Here is a 23,275-nt window from a genome sequence, read left to right as displayed (position 1 = left end):
TAGAGAATCTATGCAGATAGTATAGTGGAGTTTCCCTGGTCCTTCACAAAACATGTTACCCGTAGCAATCATGAATGCACTCACTCATCATACATATCATTTGCTGATCTTATAAATAGAATGCAAAAATGTATTCCCTTACACCTGAAGGAAATATTACCTCTCCCTTTGGCTCTTTATTTTCACAGTCTCCTTTCTATATTTTACTTTTTTAAACTTAAAGCAGAGCTAAACGAGGGGTCCTTCCTCGGACCCCCCGATCCTGATGCAGATATTTTGGATTTGGTCCCGCGCTAACAGTCCTCATCCGGTTGGAAGACTGTGGGTCTTCTTCCTTCTTTTGGCTATGTCACCCGATCTCGTGCTGTACAGGTGCAAGTTTGGGTGATGTAGCCTGCTGTAAAGGGGAAAAAAGTGCGGCTCTTACTGCGCACACGTGAGACTGGCACATTTTTTTTCTCCTCAATGTATGCAAGCTTCAGTTCTGGGAATGCCATAAGCCTTCTGGGATGTGTGTTGTAGATATCCCAGAAAGGCTTGGCGCTCCTATACTGTCTTTATTGCCAGGGCGAGGGGCTTTTTTTTTTTTTTTAAGGATGTTAAAAGAAAAAAAAATATGACATTTTACTTTACTTGAAAGGGTTTGGTGATAGGTTCACCAAAGTCCTATTTAAGTCCTATTCATGCCACTTTTTATTGTTTGTCCTATACTGGCTCCCTTTTTATGTGATCTCTGGATAGCCAGATAGGTCTGCAATAAGCAGGCTGCAGTTATAGTTGTCCTTCTGGAACTTCGTTCCTTCGCAACATAGGATCTTTGGAGCTCATTTAGATTGACCATCGGTTTCTTGTTGTAAGGCCCTTCTTTCTTGATTGCTTAGTTTGGCTGGGGGACCAGCTCATGTAGGGGAGTTGTGCCAAATTATGGAAGCCACTGTACTCTTGAGAACTTTCAATGCAGCAAACCCTTTTGTAGCCTTGCTCAGATTTTTGGTTGGGAACAATATTGTCCCTAAACACTGCAGGTAGTTCCTCTTATAATACTATTTTCTTTAGTCATCCTTAGTAATCCTTTCATCGCTAGCATAATGTACAAGAAATAATCATTTGTTTTTCAACTCCTCTGCACTGGCAGGTCTTTTGACATTCATTTCTCAACCACAACTCTTCTAGCTACCTATAGTTCACCTGTTACTAATATTTTACCCCACCCTTAGTAAGAGCTCAGTTACAGCCCCTAAAATAAACACATTTAGGGACTGTCATCTAGGGAAAAATGAATACTATTTTTTACCACATGTACTGAAAGCGTAAAAAAAAAAAAGCGTGCTCACTTTTACCAAAAAAAAAAAATTAGGCCATCCCTGATGACACCCAAATTAGTAGTAGTAGTTAACATAAATGCCAAAAATGTAAATACTTCCTTGGTGTGTTATTTTCAAAACATTTGAAAGGTGAAAAAAATGATAATTGCATGGGTGTAGTCTGCTCTTATTCTCCATTTTCACAGGTTAAACTCTTTTGTACTTTTGAGTCGGTTATTCTAGGTCGCTTTCTCTTAAATGATCATTTGTGCATAATTGTTTGACACCAGTAATGAGAGTATAAGTGTTGCGTCTTCATATAAAGTGTGTAACAAACTAATAACGTCTCAGATGGCAAGCATTTGATATACACTTTACATGAGTACACCGTGCCATCCAGTGGTATAACTCAAGTATAAACCAGGATTCTTTTTCTAATGGCATTTCCAGGTCAAAAAATATTGGTATACACTCTAGTATATACGTAAAGTATTTCAGTACCCTAAACTAATCTCTTTTCAATTTAGAATATAATTACATCCCCACAGCAAGTTCTTCAAATACCCATTCTGTGCTCAACATCTATTGCAATTACGATTCTCATGCCAACCAATAATATATAAAAACACAGATTTATAGTTGAAAATTACCTTATTGAAAGCGGAAAAAAATACCATAGATAGATCCTGCAAAATCAGTTCCCATAATGCATTATTTATCAGCCAAACATCCTCTTCTCATTTAAACTTTATTTTCTTTATTTTTTTCTTTTTTTTACATTTTACTTTAGGTTTCTTTTGTTTTCATTTACTGGTAAAAGTGAATTTGGTGTATATGAATCAGGAAAAACTGGATCTTTATGCTTCATGTGTTTCAAGAAGGTGTTTCTAGGGACAGACCATCTGAATCTGGCTAATAACCATTTAGAAAATGTGTAATGGCCCTTTCTAATTCCTGAATTGAGAGGAAGGCACATAAAGGCTCTTCATCCCTTTCATTTGATATAGGCTAGTTGATACCTTCTAGGAAATCATTCAACTCCATGGGTTCACAAGTAGTTATAGATATATATATAAAAAAAATTAAACAATTAAAAAAATACTTCACCCTTACAAAGTATGTACTATAACCTATAACCAATAGTGAAACATGATTTATTCTATTGCAATATCACAATTGTTCCAGTTCTTATAGAACAACTGTTTAATACATGCATTCTGAAAAAAAAAACTTGAGGCTACTGCTGGGCCTCATTCCAAGTAGTTTGATTTCCAGGAGATCAGCCCATCAAAAGTACACTCTGCTTCTAAAATCTCCCCAACAGTAACTACTTTTGTTGTCCATGTTACTGTTCTAATAATACCAAGTTCACTCAGTAATTTACCTCCTAAAAAAGCCTTCAAAGTATCACAAACTATCATCATTGGGGTTGTAGAAACATTCACTGTATATTGAAGGTCCACAACAATTCTTTCATGTGTTGAAAATGCTAAAATGTGTTAAAAAAATTTGTGAGCCAAGACATCAAATATTTTTTGATGGGTTGATAATCAGTGGACTGTACATATGGTAATATTTTGAAGTTTCCTCACTTTGCTTAAGAGTGAGATATGGCTGTTTCAATGAAAATTTATTAGATTTTCTATAGAACTAATCTCCAAATATAATGGATTCACAAAGTATTACACATTCAATCATATTAAGTGATATTTAGTGGAAATAACTGGTGGAAATGTGTCAAGAGTTTAATTTAATATTTAAAATCCCCTAATAACACTGATAAATATAATACATCTTGATCACACTAACCAAAAAGTTCCAAAATGGAAAATATATATGATATAAAATGATATATTTACTAATACCGGTGTAAGCGCGATAACAGTGGATAACAATTAATAAGCCATTTTTTTGTGCAACTACACTTGCAGGATTATAGTGCATCATAATTAAACGGATATGAATACGCATCCCAACCCCACTACCGAAGAACCATGCAGGGGGTCTAACTATCCTGTCTTGTGAATTTTATCAGGGCATGCTGCCTTTAGCAAAACAGAAAAACAATTGTCACTCCAATCAGAGTCAAGTAATATTATTTAGTTTAATATTATATTGTGAACCCCTTTTAATATTAAGACTTTCAAAGTAAACTATTTGTCACTAGTTGTCACTTATAGACTGGCTGGGTACAGCATTAGGTATTTCAATTGTTTTTTTTTCGTAGACAATTTTTTATATTGTCTTTTATTTGAACTTCAATAAAAGCAGGAAACATTGTTTATAATCTTGCAGTTTAAATGCATTTGTCTGCATTAGTGGTGTAAACATTGTAATTTCTTTTAGCATTTGTTTCACTTTGTCTTTTAGATCAACAATTTTACCTTTCATTTTGGTTACACATTTTCGTTTTTTGCATATATTGATGTAACTGTAGAGTATTCTCTTTAACAACTTTAATTTGTTCTATCAGGGTGATAAGTGAAGAGTTTTAGTTTTATCACTTCCGATGAGGGTTCAGTATTTATATTACCCAGCTGTTGATCTTCACATTTTTGAACATTGGAAGGTAGGATGCATTTTATTCACATGATCATACTGACAAAGCATCTGTGTTGCATCAGTGAATGAACACAAACATTGTACATGACAAACTAGGTTAGTAAATGGAAAAGATAAGGCCCTTCACTTGCAGTTTGATAAAAATGCTTTAACTAACTGACCAAAAAAAGCACGTGAATGTGCCAACTTCAGATCACATGACGTGTTGTAACACCCCTTGACTTAAATTTGCAAATTCAGCAAGAATAAAAACCAGCAGAAAACGATTAACTATTAAACTGTTATTAAAGTAACATACTATCCCAGTTTTTCCCACCCTTTCTGATACAGCATTCAAGCCACTGTTCAAAGCTTTGGCATCCTACAGTATCAACCTGTCTGTCAGAGAAGAGTACCGTGATATGTGTAATGGCTTACTATTAAAGATCCTAGTCAGTTTTACCCTTTCTGACTATAAGGGGAACCCTGAAATCGTTTAGGTACCGTTATGTGGCTTATAATGCGTAAAGACTCATTTGCTTGTGTTTTTAAAGGGCTGTTTCCTAAAAAGCCATCCGCAGCAGTGGAATAATGTCACCCATAGGTGCCTAACGTAGCACGTAAGCACACAGACTTCTGCCTGGCTGGAATTTTTTTCATCATATTTAAATGACAAAATGAAACCAGGTCCACACTAATATCCCTATCGCAGTAGACATGTGAAGGTGAGCAGCAATGTAGAGTGAAGAAGCTAGCATACCAATAAACTTTTAGTGGAAGAAATATAGCAACAGTAGTGTTTTTGGTGACCCCAAAGGGACCCCTTTATCAAAGTGAAAAGCAAATTGCATGATTAAATTTGATTTTAATTTGAAACAAAAAATATAACAATTTAACTAAATCAAGCAACAGTAATGATGAATCATAAATGAAGGGAAGACAGTGTAGACATCTCAAGATATAGACCACATTACTCTTGTTGAATTTGGAATAGTCTACTTGAGTATGCTTTTAGTAGACACCAGAGATAAGAATGGCAGTCTTTCTTCTCATATTATAGCTGCATTAAATGTCACAACTGCAACATGCTTAATGCTGATGACTGGCAGCTTGTTTACATAGCTATGTGACAGTAAATGGTTCACTATTTCAAAGTAATACAATTTTAATACCAAGTACTGACAGGATTTCCGTTCACTTTTGGACCACAAAATTCTAGAATACAGCAAATCTCCCCAAAGTGAGGGAGTTCTGTGGGTGTCAACATTAAAAGAACTGTAGAGCATCGGAAAAGGGACTGTTGGAGATATGGTAAGTAAAAGCATTTCTAAAAATAATATAGTCCAAAATCCTCTCTCTCTCGGTTCTGTACATTACTAATAAATGTAAATGAAACAACTCAGATGCAGTTGAACTGCAGACTTTCAGCTTTAATTCAGTGGGTTGAACAAAAAGATTGCATAAAAATGTGAGGAAGATTTTGCTGTGAACAGGCAACATGCAGTCAAAGGAGCTGTTCATGCAGGTGAAACAAGCCATCCGTAAGCTGCACAAACAGAACCCCCCCCTCCGAGAAATTGCTACAATATTAACAGTGGCAAAATCTACAGTTTGGTACATCATGAAAAAGAAAAAAAAGCACTGGTGAAGACCTGGACGTCTACGGAAGACAACAGTGGTGGATGATCGCAGAATCATTTCCATGGTGAAGAGAAACCCCTTCACAACAGCCAACTAAGTGAACAACACTCTCCAGGAGGTAGGCATATCGATATCGAAGTCTACTATAAAGGAAAAACTGCATGAAAGTAAATACAGAGGGTGCACTGCAAGGTGCAAGTCACTCATAAGCCTCAAGAATAAAAAAGGCTAGATTTGACTTTATTCCTAGATTGCTAAAAACATCTAAAAAAAGCCAGCACAGTACTAGAAAAACATTCTTTGGACAGTAGAGATGGTCAAAAGCTCTTCCATAGGTTTTATGCACACCTATTTAACATCTCATGCTATCCACACTTTGCTGAGACAGGGAAAAAACTGGAGGCTATTAAAGCCTATCTGTCTAACTCGCAAATACCAACCCTTTCTTTCCGCTGGAAGGGAGGCATTAGAAGCATCAATTACAACAGAGGAGCTCAACCAGGCCATACAGACGGCCTACCTCGGTCTTATTAGAAGACATTCCAGGGCAACTTAAACTCCCTGTCAATGCCATACAATGGCATACAATACCAACAATGCCATAACTGAAGGAATTGTTTCTCCCTGGACACCCTGCGGTGCAACTATCATGGTTATCCATAAAGAGGGGAAAGACCCCTCTTCCTGTGCCACATCTCTATTTTAAACCAAGACCTGAAATTATTCACAAAAATTCTGGCTAATAGGTTACTTAAGGTCATTCATAAACTCATCCACTTCGATGAGATGGGATTCACTCCCAGCAGGGAGGCCAGGGACAACAAGACTAGAGTGTTAAATTGGTTTCCCAATGCCCAATCTAAACAGAGTCATATCATGATTTTGTCCACGGGCGCGGAGAAGACCTTCAACCGTGTCGATTGGCAATGCATGGATCAAACACTGATCCTTATAGGTTGAGTGCAGTCCACCCCATTCTGCATATCTAACGGCACAAGACAGGGCTTCCTGCTATTCCCCCCAAGCGTTTTCTTTCACTTTAGAGCCATTACTCTGTACCATATGACATTCAAGAGCTATCAAGGGTTTAGAGTTGGACACCAAAAGTCTTGAAAACCAAAAGATTGCAGCGGAGGTGGATGATTTATTATTTGCAATCTCTAGCCCGGCAGTATTTTTTGCCAAACTTATTGAAAACGCTGAAGGATTATGGCTGCCTATCAAACTTTAAAGTTAATTAAACCAAATCAGCGGCATTGGACATTTCCTAAGATATGTATCCAATTGAAGCGTTCCTTTACTTTCAATTAGGAACCTTACTCCTTTTCATACCTAGGCACAAAGATTCCATGTAATCAGCAGCTTACAATCTGATTTACGTAGATGGGATAGGACAGCATTCTCATGGAGGGGGTACATTAATATAAATAAAATTGTTAATTATAAATAAAATTGTTCTGGCATCATTCCCCTTTAAGTGACACACGGCTGCCTTCGCATGCGCGGTCCAGAGTCCATGCATTTAGTGGTCCGAGAGCCTCAAAATTTTGGGGACCACTGCATTATAAGGTATATGAAAACCAACAGGGACAGTGATGCTTGACTGAGTTGAGTACTTGGTAATGCATGAATATATTTATTGAGATTTGGCAATCCAAGACCTATTAAAGGTTTTGGTGTTTATAATGTTCTGTTATTAACTTTGTGTCCTTTTTGTCTCCAGATAAAAAGCACCAAAGCCCCCTGGAAAACTTCAAAAGATGGAATGTTCTTTTAAATGATTATATCCTACCAAAACAAGAGGGAAGAGGGAGATGAGTGCATCCAGTGAGTTAAATAGCCCCGCAACTTCTTATAAACATGGCTAAAATTTAATCACACACATATGGTTTCTTGTGGAATTTTTTATATAGTGTACCATTGAAATAAGTCATTTAAATTAATATGTCGACATGATTGTTTCAATGTCGGGGCTGGGTAAGCTTTAAGATTTAGTTACTCACATGTAATCCTAAAAGCAGCTAGTATTCCTAAAGGATTTTGAAAATTGGATAGGGTAGTGACCAGAGATGTGATAAACAGAAATGTTAATCACAATTAGTGTGAACTTTTGTTTTTCCTTCATCAATGTTTCTGTTGCTAAAACAAATATTGGAACAAGGATTATCCTTGTTAATTTTGGGCCATGGGAGGGTCATATAGGGTGCATAGAAGAATTTAAGGGACAAGCTATACTGAAAATATATATTCCCAGGATAGTGCAAAGTAATAAATAAAAGCATGGCTGACCTACCAGGGGCCAAGTCCCAGTTAAATTGTGAGATTAAATCAGATCTAAAGATGGTAATATCAGATTGACTCAGAGGCCCAAACTTTTTAAAGCTCTACAAGACCAAAAAAGATTCACTTTCATCAGTGAAACTGGGTGATCCAGCAAACCTGGAATTGATCTGGTTTAGAATTAAAAACATTTGCCAACTAATAGCTAATGCCTTTTAAGGAATCCATTCCAGGTTTGCTGGATCACCCAGCTTCACTGATGAAAGTGCATCCTCTCCAGCTTTAGAGAGCTTTAAATAAATCAGGGCCAGAGTGTCTACTTTTCTAAGACTTTTAAAAATAAGCAAATACGGGGATCTTTGCATATTTCTTTTAATATACAACTGAGAATCAATCTGTACCACAGGTTAGAACATTTTTATCTCTTTCGCTATAGAAAAGTTTCAGTAGCAGTTCCTCTTCTCTCTTCTTGCTTCTGCTGAGGTGGTGGCTTTTTTAAATGATACAACATAACTTGTGAGAAAATTGTTTTTGTATGACCACTTTCAGATTGTGCAAATAATATACGTAAAGGCAGTCAAAATTTTTAGGATTGTGGATAGCAGGGAATTACCATCTGTATCTCTAGCAGGAAGTACCGGGCATAATGTGTAAATTATCCATATACAGTACCTATTTGATTTCTATATTGAGCTTTTTGCCTGGAACTCTCAACTAAAATGCATTTTAGACAATTTTTTTAATGTTCTGAGTTGGTCCTTCTGCTTTATTTAATAATACATTTTTTGTGAATAAACATCACCAAACGTTATTGACTTCGGTACACACAAAACACATTACACCGGACACCCAGTATTTACAAGATTCAAAGTACAACTAAGGGATCCCATATGACAGTTTAAACAAATACTAAATGTAGTTACTATGTACTGCATAAGTAAAAAAAAAAAAAAAAATGTTTTACATAATTTGACTGAGCCTAATCCCCCTTTGTGTATCCATTACCCCCCAAAGTGTGATGGCTTCAGATACAAAGACAGTTATGTTAATACAGAAAGCGGTGAGCAGATGTGTCTGTTATACAAAGATATCTTGAGAAAATGCTGAAGAAGTACACTCACCTGCATTTAGGGCTGGACCACAGAGCCCCTTAGGGATGGTGCAGCTGGTAATGGTAACTGGTGTCATAATTTTGTCCAAAAGCCTGTATTCAAAGTTCCCTTTGGGCCATTTTAGCTGGTTGCACCACCTAGCAAATTTTTTTTTATGAATAATTCCACTCATTTAACCAGAAATGGGGACTAACAGCCAGGGGGAGGAATGCTGTTGGCTCTTGCAGCAAGAGGAAAAAAATCTGAACAGGATACCAGCATCAGAGGTTTTTACCTGCATCTTTTTAGTGCAGTCTGTGTAGCGCAGCTGCCCCCCAAATATCGGACTGAGAGAAATTTAGTATTATTTGGTGGACAGACATATGTGGGCCCTATTGCATGTGTGCAGAACACATCACAACATTCACTGTTTTTTTTTTCAAGATTCGGACATAAAAAAGGATTTTTGTAACAAAAAAAAAAAAAAATTATGATTTTCTATTTGGGCCTTCTGATATTGTAATGATTTGAAAATACTGTGCATTTATCTTCTCTCTCTCCTGCTTAACATTCCCCTTCTCCTGTACATCCCCTTGTTGCCCCTGCAGATACTTTTTTATTCCACTTGTCTGAAGAATTTTCTGAACATGCTGTCAGTGTCAGGATCCACATGAGCATGGACATATGGTCGAGTAACTATTGACAGGGACACTACATTTACCAAATACTAGGTGAATCTTCTGGTGGCTGGGAGGGATAAGGGACTTGTGTTGTAAGATGGTGGCAGTATAGTGTTCTGTGTCGCTGTGTACCATCTCCTCAGGACCTACAGGACATTCCAAGTACCTCAAAGCATATGCAACAGATTCTTAAACAAATGGTGAAAAACTTACAAAAAAATTTCCAAAACACTTATAATTAATAAGTGCTTTGCCAGGAAGGTTTATGGACACCTTTGACAATTAAAATTGGCTATGCCTTCCTTAGAAGAAATGTATCACTCATATTAACTGTCTGGCAACCATCATGCCTGAAGCATTCCCATGCACTGGAAAACAAAACTATCCTTACTGTAGAGGCTGCACCAGAAGCAACCTGCGGAGTAAATGGCCTTTACCCAGTGCCCTACACTATTCTGTTCAGCAAGGGGCAGCAAGAGAGATTGGTATGTGACAATAACAAATTAATTAATCTCTTATGTGTTCATCCTAGTGCATAGAAAATGTGGCTAATAGACTGTGCTCTAGACCAGTGTTTTTCAACTTTTTTTGAACCACGGCACATTTTTTACATTAAAAAAATCCTGCCGCACACCACAAATCAAAAATGTTACAAAATGACACTCTGTAGCTAATTCTCTTGTCAATAAACAAGGCAATTAAGCTACCTACTGCCACCCACTGACATGGAAGAGTATTACATTACTATGCCGGTCACTACAGCACAGACACTCGACAATAGTAACTGGATAATTTTCCACAGTACACGACATTGAAAATCACTGATCTAGAGATACATAACAGGTGGATAAAAAGGACTTTCTGCTGTCCAAGGGCTATCAGGAATCTTCATCTCACTAAATTTACAATGCAGTGGCACAAAGGCTGAGAAAAATAAATGAGGTGCAGGATGCAAACTACTGGGGTGCAAGAGTAGAGGAAGAAATATGTGACATATTAAGGAGGATATCTAGCCCCTTACAAACTTGATTGTTGTATGTGGAAGGAGTAAGAATTTGGATTCAGATTATGTCTGCACAACTTTTCTGCAGCTCTTGGTTGCTTTACATCTGGGGACAGATAGCATAAATGTCTGTGAATTAAGCCAACTCTGCTCTAGTGTTAATAACTGCTTATCTCACCTCTTCCTCCAGCTGTCACAGCCAACAGAAGAGAACCAATTCCTGCCCACAGGAATTAAAAAAACCTATTTAGCTAAACTTAAGCCCAAGTCCAGAAAGATTGTACAGTCCCTTAAACATGCTGTCAATCCTAGCACACACTCCCACCAGCCTCCTCACTTATTTAGTTAGAAGTTAGTTAAGGTGAAAAAAGACAAAGGTCCATCAAGTTCAACCACTAGGGAAATAAACATATCCAGGAAAAAATCCCTATAGACATTGTTGATGCAGAGGAAGGCAAAAAAAACCCTGGTTCAATTTGCTCCAACAGGGGATACAAATTCCTTCCTGATCCCATGGATGTTCCCTGGATCAGCACAAATTTCTGTTGTCTTTAATTTAAAACTTAAATACCCAGTTAAATTCTGTCCTTTTAAAAAGGATTCAGCTTTTTCTTAAAGCAGTCTATAATACTTGCTGAAACTACTTCCTGAGGGGGCCCATTCCACATTTTCACAGACCTTACTGTGAAGAAACCCTTCCTTATGTGGAGATTAAAATTCTTTTTCTCCAGACGTAAAGAGTGCCCTTTTGTCCTTTGTAATGTCCTTAAAGTGAATAATTAGGAAGACAGTTCTTTATATGGTCCATTTATATATTTATATAGGGTGATAATTTTCAGTCATAAACAACTTTTCTTAAGAGAGAATAGATTCTCTCCTCAAAGCTGAACTCATCCATTCCTTTTATTAGTTTAGTTGCCCTTCTCTGTACTCTCCCTAATTCCACAATGTCTGTTTTGTAAACTGGTGCTCAAAACTTGACTGCATATTCCAGATGAGGTCTGACCATCTCCAATCTCATGGTAAATCTCCAACCCCTATCAACCCTACAACATGCAGTCTAGATAAATATAGGCAAAAGGATGGAAAAGGAGGCACAGCTTTAGGCCTAACACTACAAGAAGGCCCATCTCAACTAATATCTTAAGAAAATAATCCTTTCGCTACTCACAAAATCTGTGTATCTACTGTGAGGGAGATTCTTAACTTCCTTCAAAGCTCATTAAAAAAAATAAATGATCACTTTGATTGCTAAAACAGACAACCTAATTTTTGTCCAGTCTCCTCCATTAGGACCTCTACACAACTTTGGATCACCAAAATACATATACTATTAAATCCACTGATCCACAAACTATAACTTTCAAACTTATCTCCACTGATGCAAGATGTTTCATAAGCATCTATAAACATTTAGCATTATTAAAAAAAAGACATCTTCTTCATATGGAATGTTTAAAAAAAATATCCATAGCAGGAAAATGTTAATGAACGCTATACAATTTTTGATCTGTAACTTTTATCTGTAAAGTAATCTTATGTTGTACCAAAAACATGTCTATAAAATATCAGATAAGTGGAAACATTTTTTTAAATTCTGAGTCACCAGCAATACTGACCGATACGCACGAAGAAATGTTTGTTGAAAGACAGCATTCATAAGTTGAATGGCCCAAAAAACATGGGCCTTGCTTTTCCATGAGACATCAACTTTTAGAATCACAAAGTTAAAAAAATTTCACTTTACATAAAAGGATAGAGCACTGGCACTAGGTGGGTTGGACTGCTCTGCGAGATTTGAAGGTAAGTGTATTTTTTTTTAAAGCACTTTTCAGTTTAGTTTCTCTTTAAAGATAAATTCAGGCAAGGTGCAATTTAATAAGATGAAATTGCTTTTGGTGGAACCCCAACCAACTCCAGCCAGATTTATCCTGGAAAACCATTTTCGCTTTGATGATTACTTGCATTCAACACTAAAAACTAGAGGTGAATTCACATTGCAGTTAATTGCCTTTTCAGATGTGAAGAGGGCTATTTTCCAGGTATTTTTACATAACCCATTTGGTAAATTTGACTGATCCAATAAATCCTATTCTACTAGGCCTGATTAGCTGCCCTTTGTGGCAAACTTTGGCTTTGATGGATTAAACCCCAAATGTTTAAAATCATTATTCTTCCACCATCCTCCACCCAAAATATTACCTTTCAGTAATAAGCAAGAAAAAGGCACTTCAAAATGGAGCCTATTAAAAGATAATTAATTCTAAGATCCTAGTTTCATTTTAGCTTTCCATGGTAATTCCTAAGACATAAGGACAGGTTCAGACCTGCTTGGAGATTGAGCAAACCTACGTTGCCTTATTCATTACCTGCAAAGTTGCCACAAAAAGATGTGACCATGTAGAATTCTCTAGAGCGACCGCAATTCACTGGCATACAAACTGCAACCTTGCTACCAATGTGAATATAGCATAAGTCAAATATGTCACTAATCAAAAAAGCCAGAGACAACATGGGTAAAACAATACATCTAACCTTTTACATACTCAATCATGAAATTCCAACTTGTCTTCTGTCAATATACTCCTTAAAATCTTTTTAGAGCGTTAACTTGCATTTTCTCCTTTTATCCTTGAATAAATCTGTTTCAGATCTAACTTCATTAACCTCCCTGGGGGTATTGAATAATGAGTATTTTTAAATGTTAAAGCGGTACAAATCCTTATTGGTTTAAATTTCCCGCCTACCATCTCCACGGCCCCACCTCCCAGCCAGGCACTCGCGAGCAGACGCCTGGCCAGCATTTGCTCCCCCTAGCTTTGCGCCCCCAACGTTCACATGCCAGAGATGCAGATGCCGGCCAGCATTTGTGTAGCCTAGCAGCAGATGCCGGACATCACTAGAGGACGCCACAGGCACTGCTGGAGGACGCCGCTGGAACGTGGGAACCAGGTAGGACTTTTGATCTCCCTGGAAATTCCACCCCGAGTGTGGCTCGGGGTTACCACTTTTGGTATGGAAAATCCACCCCAAGCCACTCGGGAATACCGCCAGGGAGGTTAACAAAATGATGCCGTCCTATTATTTACTCCTGATGCAGACTTAAAATACCTTAAAATGTTTCACTATGCAGTGTGAATAATATTCTCCCCCCCCCCCCAAATACCAATATCTACAAGTATTTAGTTTTCACTAACATCACATCTATTCAAAAAACTAACCAAACAGAGATACCTTCTACTGAACTCTCCCACCTCCAATTTCTCGCTATTAATAGACCTAAACCGAGAAAGCAAAAAACACAATGAGGTAATACTATTTGACAAAAGGGACATGTAATGTCTCTTTTGGCAAATAACTAACTCCTTGCTTCCTGGTGGCCTTGTGATTCTGACCTAAACTACATGGTGTTTGCACCATGTAGCTTAAAGCTCGGATCTGTACAGCGTAGCTGCACACACACAGGAAACGCCCAGGGTTAATGTAACGTCTGTGGATGCACAGGAGTTACATCATCCAATCAGCGAGGGGGATTGCATCTCCACAGAAGTCCGCTGTGGAGCAGCTGGTGAAGACGTGGATAGCACAGGGTAAGTATATGGTGTGCATGCTTGCTACTTATGACAGAAGCTCCCTACCAACAGAGTTTGTCCCTTTCCAGCTTTTTACCTAATTGACCAACAAGGCTTTGGTGCAACTAAACTAATAGTGCTAATCGGATTCCAACTGTTAGGAGTGCAATCATATTCCTATAGCTGTTTTGAGGGATTATCCCCGATTGGTGTTGCCTTTAAGGACTCCAAGTTTTATTTTACACAAAGGCTCTTAAATATTTACACTGGATTAATGTCTAGCTCTTCACAGTGAATGTTAATTTACAGTGTGAAGTACATGCCTTACATATCTCTTTTTATTCCATTGGTAGCGGTGTTTGTATTTATGTTGTGCCTGCCAAATTTGTAAAGGAAAGCCTCAGTATCTTCCAATAAACCCTTGGCATTTGAGAAAAGAAAAACATTTTAACTAGAATGTATTTGTTGCATTGAGCCTATATGTTAGAAAAATTTGACTGGTGTTTGATGGAATAGCACACATTTTAAGGTAATTGTTGCTATTTTCGTTTTGTTTGAGTTTTTTGTAGTATTTTTCACTTTAAATATATTTGTCTTTTGCTCATCATTGGGTTTGTAAAAGCAGCCAAAATCTATTATATATTTCTTTACCTTGACTGCAGACACTTAGGCCAAAATGAGATGTTTTTGTTTGTGAGAGTAAACGTGTTTTTAAAATAAAGAAAAAGAAAGAGTTGGTAAGGTTATTTATATATTTTGCTTTCCCTCTATGATTGGATATTATTAATCTGACTTTCTCTCAGCTCTCAGTTTCAAACTGAATGTAAGGTTCCTTTGTTGGAGATAATTATAATTTAATTGGTGCCACTTTTATTCAAATGTAACAATAACTATATATATATATATATATATATATTTATTAACAAGGACGTTTAGGGCACCTTTCTTAATAAAATCACAGTGTCACATAATTTTTTCTTAAAACTTACCTTATGTATACATTAGAAAACTGGAAAATGTGTCAATGTACAAGTCCAGTTTTAGTCCCAATATCTTCAACGCGTTTCACAAATTCTGCTTTCTCAGGAAATATTTCCATATAGCAACATCTTCAGGTTTTTTTTATAATTAAATATTGAGGAATAAAAAAACTTATTTAATGAACCTCATCTTTTAAATACATCATTCAAAGCAATAATTATCTATCTGTTCTAATATAGGTGGTTCTGAAATAGATTACATAGGATACCAATAGGTATTCACCAATTACTTGATATTCATAATTGGAATAATTGGTGTGTTCAACACAAAGTACTCTTCCAACATTGCAACAATGTTGGACATGCAACTTTGTCCATTTGTGTCACTGAAAAAATGATACAGTATGCGTATATCAAAAACATTTCTATGATAATCTTTTGCCATGCAATAAAACTTTTCCCACACTTTCTATTTTCAGTTCACTGCGTGACACCATAAATCTGGACTTAATGGGTTTATCAATTAAACTGATTAAAACCCACAGAATATTCTGGTTTAAATTTAATTATAAGTTTTAAAACATTAATATGATTGTTTTGTCTTTGGATGTTGAGTTTTTTATCATTAAATGAACAAATAAAACACTATGACATTTGATGTAAAATTAATGATTTGATATGTTTTCATGGATTAGTTAAAATGCAAGATTATGATAATAAATGTTAAGATTTTGCAATGTTTGAGAATTATGTATTTCATAATACATGCTGTAGCCAGGTACTATACATGTATTTAGTGTAGGATTCTCATGAGATATATATATATATATATATATATATATATATATACACACACATATATACACACACATACATACACACACACTCAATCCAAAAACTTGTTTAAGCTGGGTGGGAAGAAATTTTAGGCGGGTGGCAGCCCCTGTATTCTGACCCAACTGTTCAGTAACCACTCAAAAACAGCCGGGTGGTTACTATAATGTGCCAGGTGGAGCCCCCGGCTAAAAGGGTCTGCGGAGAACAGTGTATATATATATCTCAAATCAGAAACCAAATTAAAATTGATGTGTCAAACTTTTTGTAATTGCTGGAGTACCACATTATGATGGATGATTATTAGATAATATAATCGCACAGACAAAGTAGTGTAACTCCATAAAATGAGTTTTGGAAATGTATTTGAGAGGTCCAGATTCCCCATGTGTTTCTATGGTGCTATGTGTCTGTGCTATGTGTCTGTGCTATGTGTCTGTGCTATGTGTCTGTGCTATGTGTCTGTGCTATGTGTCTGTGCTATGTGTCTGTGCTATGTGTAATCTCTTTCTTGTTAAATATTATTCTGCTATATTTTATTAAATATTTCTTTATACAGTTTGGTTCAGAATATTTTTTTTCTTGATTTCCTCCTCTAAATCCTGCGTCTTATGGTCAGGTGCGTCTTATGGTCTGAAAAATAGTCTATATACTATCCTTGGAAATTAGAGGAATATGTAAGTCCAAATTTATGGTGTCACATAGTGAACTGAAAAATAAAAAAAGTTGGGGAAAAGTTTTATTACACGAAAAAGACAAATTTCTTTTGATATACACATAGTTTTTCAGTGACAAAAATGAACAAGTGGACAAGATGCATATCCAACAATAGGGCAATGTTGGAGGAGTGCTTTGTGTTGAACTTCTCAATTGTTTCACTTATGAAAAACAAAGACTATTATTGAACCCTATTGGTTTGTATGTGTGTTTTTTATCTAGACCCTTCCCAATGTACTATTCTTGGAAATTAGAGAAATATTTAGATCATAGTCCAGATCTATGGTGTCACATAATAACCTGAAAAAAAAAACGTGGGAAAAGTTTGATATTTTTTATAGTTCATTTTGATGTCAGTCCTGTGATTCCTGAGAAAGCAGAATTTGGGAAACCTGTCGGACTGAAATTGTACTTGTACTCAGGCACATTTGTGATAAAGATATTTTCCAAATGCTTAATGTACAAATGAATTATGGTTGTAAGAAAGATTTGTGTGGCACTGTAATTTGATTAGGATAGGAGCCCTAAAGTTCACTGTAATATATTCAAAAGTTAATGCTGTATATAAAGATAACACTATTAGTAAAAACACACAATCAGGTTATGAAAGGCCAATAATAAATACTACTATTATTACAATTCCAACAGATGTATCCAAAAAGGTCAACAGTACTCTTGGTTATATACGGTTTAATAAATATCCTATTAGGTTGGTACTGGTAAATATTGTGAAAATAGATAAATACTTAGGTATAAACCAAGATTTTATCTTTACCTGGAAATGCCATTGGAAAAAGAGTCTTGATGTAAAGTGTAAAACAAGCTCTTGCCATCTGAGATAGTTTGTAACACTTTACATGACTCCATCTACTGGTGGCCATTAATACTGCACAAAACGATCATTTAAAAGCAAAGTGACCCATCATAAATAAAAATAACTTTTATGCACTTTAATTTTATTGTCATTTTTTATTGATTACTGTTCTAAATATGTTAGCAGTGCCGGTTGCATTTCTCCTGTTAAATGATAGATAAATGTAGCTACCTTGGTTTATATATGGATCAGTTTAAATTCAAGTATATACAATATGTAATGAGTTGTTATGCAATTTATTACAATATTTTCTTACTCTAGTGCAAGATACCTCAAACCGAGGGATGTGTTGCTAATTTAGGGAGAATAGGCTGATGATGTACTCTCTTCCACTGAAAAGTATTTTTTTTTTTATAATCATTTTTTTCCACAAAATCTCCTGCAGCATAAAATCTTCTATTAACAAAGCTCAAAGCTTTTCATTTTAACAAAAATCCTCACATTGCTTGCTTTTGTAACATATATTACACATTTGTCTACCTTGAGCAGCCCAACCACAATCAGGGGTCAGTCAAGCCTTGGTTAAGCTTGGGGAAAGGCCTTATGGCATGCAATAAAGGAGGGGACCTGTGCTAGACAAATTCCTTGTTTTCAGCAAGTTCAAAAACACTTTACAAAAAAATAAAAAAAGTAATTTGTGGAAAGGAAAACTAAGTAATCATTTAAAATATTAGGATTATAACACAGTCCTTCCTACTTCTAACATGCCTTAGTTTTGTAGCAAAGCAACAGAAGCAGAGGAATAGCACAGATCACAGAAGGAGGTGGGACCTACATCACTTAACCTTCTGGACTCCAAATACAGTCCAATCGAGGGGCAGGCAACACAGCCAAAAACTGCTAACAGGCCCAACAAACAAAATGGAGGCCTACCTACATTTCACAGAACAATGTGATGGACCTTATGCCAAAAGCTGGCATCAGACAGAGGTGGTGAAACCTCCACCTGGAAAAACATTGAAAATGTGTAAACTCAGGAGCAAGTAGCAGTTTTACAAACCTGGGAAATAGAGGCTCGATGCTGAGATTCTGCATAAGAAGCACAGTGATGGAGGTGTAATTATTGACTGAAAAGGAGTGAAACAGATCAAATAGACCATAGGTTTAGTAACAGCCCGTCTGAGCAATCGTAGAACTAAAAACTAAAATGCCTTTGCTGGGCCCATCCTGCTGAAACAAAAAAAAATTGTTTGGGGAGTGGTTCACTCAGACAATGAAGATAACGCTTCTTTTGGCAAACTTGAGCCTGACAAAAAGAAGGAAGAACAATGTCCTGATTAAGGGGAAAATGAGGCCTGGGCCTTGTCCCTATGTAGGACCAAAGAGGGATCCTTGCTAGTTAAATCTGCCGCTTCGGATTCTGGTCTTTTTGAGGTGAAAGCAACAAATGCATCTATTTTGCAAATTAGAGCAGAGAAAAGAATGTCTCCGACAAGTTAAAACCAGGGCTTCCAAAGCAACTAAAAGACCAGATTTTACAGAGGGGATTTAACCAAGGAAGCTATATGGTGACCCCTTTACACAAGTCTGAATTACAGAATGGGAATAAAGTCTCTGGAGAAGAATGACAAGAGCAGAAGAACCTTTGACAGTACTAAAAGCGAAACAGTGGTCCTGACTCAACTGCAGGAAAGACTTGTAACTGTCCCGAGGAGAAACTATTGTGGTGAAAGCCTCTGACATAACCCTTGTACTTCAGATGATAGACCTTGGGGGAAGTTACCTTCTTAACTAATTTCAGAGATTCCTGTCCCACTGAATCACTAATGCATCTACTGTTTTTACCAGAGAAAGCCTGTATTCACATACAAACTCCAGTTTGTGGCTGAAATTGGAGGCCAGAAAGACCACATTTAGTATCATCCCCCAATGCTGGGAAATGTCTGCCAATTGTCCAGGCAATGAATGCACATGGTTAAGCTGCAACAAACCACATGATTTACAGTATGCCTTGCAATGAACAGCCTAACTTCATTTGTGAATTAATCCCACTGTCCCTTAAAGGCCATGCAAAAGCAAACTCTTATTGCAAGTAGGTTTCAATGTCCAGCACTGTAGCCAAAGGACTCTGCACAAGTACAACAAATACACTGAAAGAAAACCCAATAACAAGCAGTAAGCAGGAGGTTTCCAAGTTGTCACAAATGTAAAGCCACAAACATCTGGTCACTGTGTTCAAGATCTGTGGTTTAATGTCAACACTGTTCATATTACAATCAAGGGATTTACCTCATACAGCTATTGTCTGGCATAGGAAAACAACTGTCAGAACTAGGTCAAAGTCAGAAGCTGCCAAGGAGAACAATATTCTCAATAAAGCTTCTAGTCTCCTATCAGCGCTGTCCTTAAATGAAGGGTCATCTTTTACTGCAAAAGCAGGCTGTTAAAGTGAAAGATGGCCAGTTGGCAGCCTGTTATGGTCCACAGTGAAAAACTCATCATTATATTAGGAGTACAGTGCAAACAAACTTTTGGAAGGTACAAAAGACCCATCAGTGTTTTTCCCATTTTCTCATTGGAAACAACTAACAAAAAGGTGTATAAATAAAGGTTTTGATGCCGTAGGGGCCATGTAGGACCCATGATGCAAGGCAGAGGCAACAGGTTGGTCTTTCCAGGTTCAGGGCACTGCATCAATAGAAGCTGAAATTGCTCATCAGTCAGCATTTTTTTCAGTATCAGACATTTCCATAGCTAAAGGCCCAAAATCAACAGAGGCAGTCTACTAAGGATTGGTAGCAGCGTGAGTCAGGGATTAGCTGGACAAATTGTAACAGGGTCTTGCATGAGTGTAGCAAAAGCCACCTCCAATAAGAAAACAGACCAAATACCACCTGATGGAGCCAGAGAACACTTTTAGGTGTGGATACACTCCAACACTAATAGGAAACCTATCTCCAATTCTGAGAATCAGCACTAATAAGGGGTGTGCTAAATGCAGAACCTGACCTGTTATAGGATAATGTGCCAGAGACCTGGGCAAAGTCAGTCTCTGGGCAGCTTGTAGGGAAAAAAAAAGGTCAGAAGTGTCAAATCATCATTGCAAGTTAGCCAGTAGAAATAGATCAGGATCTTCTGAGAAAAAACACAGCAGTGTTAAATCCAAGCTTTGGACCTGGAAAGTGCTTTTAAGCTAACTTATCCAGAAAAAAACCTGAAATGCACTGCCCAGGTCACTTCCACACTCCCAGAAAATTGCAATTCAGCTATGCCCAGCTGCTGTAAAACCCAAAGTCAAGAGTGAATACAACTTAACTAAGGAACTGCAAGTAAGTGAAGAAATATCCAACAGCTACATTGTGATAAAGTTTGTTCAACTAGAAAAAAGTTGATATAAAAGCAGTATATCAAAGCCCATTTCCAACCAAACAGCTATTTACCACTGATTTCTAGCCATCTCATACAAGCCACATTTGTGGGCCACTTGCAATATTGTTGTCAGGGAACACACTAACCATGCTATGCTATAAATTCCTTCCAAAATAACTGCTTCAAATTTTGGATTGACCTTCTGATGGATTTTTCAAAGTTTTCTCACTGTCCTTTCACCTAATCTAAAAAGACAGCCTAATCTAAAAGGATCCTAGTAGTCCCAAACAATTTGCACATCTTAAGAATAGACAGGACTGTGCTCCAATCTGTTAAGAAAGCCTATATTTGTTATGCATTTCTTGATTTGTGTATTTCCACAATTTTATCCTGGAGATCTTTTGTCAGTGCCTTGGCACCAAAAGTTTCTTGTTCACTTTCAGTTGCACTGACAAGCACTGAAATGCTCCAGGAATGGTTGATTCAATGGTGAACAAATTAAAATTATTACAAATGATCAAAGGTGGAAGCCAATTACATAACTTGGTACACCAGACTAAATTTAAAAGAAATTTTAGAAGGAGGGTAATCTTTATCCTCATATTAGTCTTTAAACCTCCTTATATACACATAATGGTTTGAAGAAGTAGATTGAGAAGTAGAAATATGAAAGTCTTGAAGTCTACTTCTTAGAACAGGTCAGCTTCTATATTTACCTTAATAAAGCAAACTAGGGAAAACAGCTAAACACATATATGTGAACTCCTACTACATTACAAGGATTTGTCATTTGTCACGTGCTGTTTTGTGAGTCAATCTTTTCATGTAGAAGTTATAGCACAGCACAATGGGGTCAAGGAACCTGAACCTGGCAAGGCACAGTTTTTCTTTCTTTTTTGCACCAGCTGAAGTTGAGGAAGGAGCAGCAAGGACTGCTAAAGGGTCATTCGAGAATCAGCCGGTCAAGGGGGATTTTCAGGGACAGTGTGTAACTTTGGTTTGGAATGGTAATTGCAAATTGCACTTTAAAGGCAACGGCAAAGATTCAATATGCTTTTTCTGTTCAGGGCTATGATAGATTATGCTGCAATGATCACATGGAAAGGTAACGTTTTCAACAGCTAATCACCTTTTTTAGACTTCTTTTCTTCATCTCCACTTTCATTTGCCCCCAAAAGTGTGAATATAATGCCTGTTTGTGAGTTAACGCCAACTGCAGTGACCAACATGCGCCCAGATCCCTCCATCACATGGGTTCCTGTAGTTAAGAAACAATTTAGTACCCTCAGTTTTATAGAGATGTTAAGTTATGCCCCCACCCAAAAAAAAAAAATCATAGCCTTACCAGATAGCAACATGGGGTCCTTCTCAAGAGATTTTTTCACCTGGTCGCTTTCCCCAGTTAATGAACTTTCATCGTTTTTTAGATCATTGCCTTGAATTAAAATTCCATCCGCTGGTAAGAGATCGCCTATTTCAATAGAAAAATAAATATGGCATTAACAAAATTGTTAATAGTCATCAGGCTGAAACATTTAGTCAGCTTCATTTACTGAAACAATTACTGATTCTTCAGCACATACCATATTTAATTTGAGCTATATCTCCCACGACCAATTCAGCCACAGGAATCTGGATTACTTGTCCTTTTCGGATAACAGTAAACTTCTGCTCCTGTTCAATACGACTCTGCAGGCCCCGAAACTGCTTCTCCTTACTCCAGTCATTAAAAGCCGTTACCAAAACCACAATGATCACAGAGAATAAGATTGCAGCTCCTTCAATCCAACCAGCTTGTGACTCGCCCTCATCCTCCACTCCTCCTGATACTTCCCCACATGCTGTCAAGTAGATTTTCATGTTACCACAAAAGCAGACAATATTAGAGATAAACAGTGTATATAAGAAAAATCATCAATCAAAAACATCTTAACAGCTACATTTTTCCCCCACAGACAAGAAAAAGGTGCTTATAGAAATTTTTATTTTTTATTTTATGGAAATGAATTGTAGTCAGTAAGATTACCTAACTTGAGTCCCAGAGCCTTTTATTAATTTCCCAAGTCCCATAGTGTTTTGTTCTGTTCAAAGATGTTTCAGTTCTGTACATAACTTTTACTTTTATCATCTACTTACTTTATATTTATAATCTTAATGGGGTCAGCTTTTATTTCAAAGAATTGGCTATAATTGTTTTTCCTAGATTTTATTTAGAAAGACATAGGGCAAATGTATAAAAAAAATCTTTTATTAGTCCAATAGCCCTAGATATGTACCCAACAATCAAAAAGCTTTCTGACTAGAAGAATATCAAAGAAGGATAATTTAGTCATTTTTAATTTAATTTATAGATTTATTTTGAATTATTGTTAAAGTTCAAAGAAAAAGTTTACTTCAGGGGCCTCTTTTCTTCCTCTTATGAGACACCATTAAAACAAATACAGGAAAA

At 36.8% G+C, this 23,275-nt stretch overlaps 1 protein-coding gene across 1 annotated transcript in view; it reads right to left on the bottom strand.

Moving 5' to 3' along the window:
* Window positions 1–23,275, bottom strand: part of ATP2B4 (ATPase plasma membrane Ca2+ transporting 4) — a gene marked incomplete in the record, with an annotated part of 192,691 nt that overhangs the window by 106,656 nt on the left and 62,760 nt on the right. The window contains 3 exon segments of the mRNA XM_072424517.1: window positions 21,956–22,084; window positions 22,172–22,297; window positions 22,410–22,667. Of these exon segments, the coding sequence (XP_072280618.1) occupies window positions 21,956–22,084; window positions 22,172–22,297; window positions 22,410–22,667 (513 nt within the window).

The sequence above is a fragment of the Pyxicephalus adspersus genome, chromosome 1 (genome assembly GCF_032062135.1).
Source record: "Pyxicephalus adspersus chromosome 1, UCB_Pads_2.0, whole genome shotgun sequence".
In the NCBI taxonomy this organism is placed as follows: domain Eukaryota; kingdom Metazoa; phylum Chordata; class Amphibia; order Anura; family Pyxicephalidae; genus Pyxicephalus; species Pyxicephalus adspersus.
This window is presented reverse-complemented; position numbering and strand designations above follow the sequence as displayed.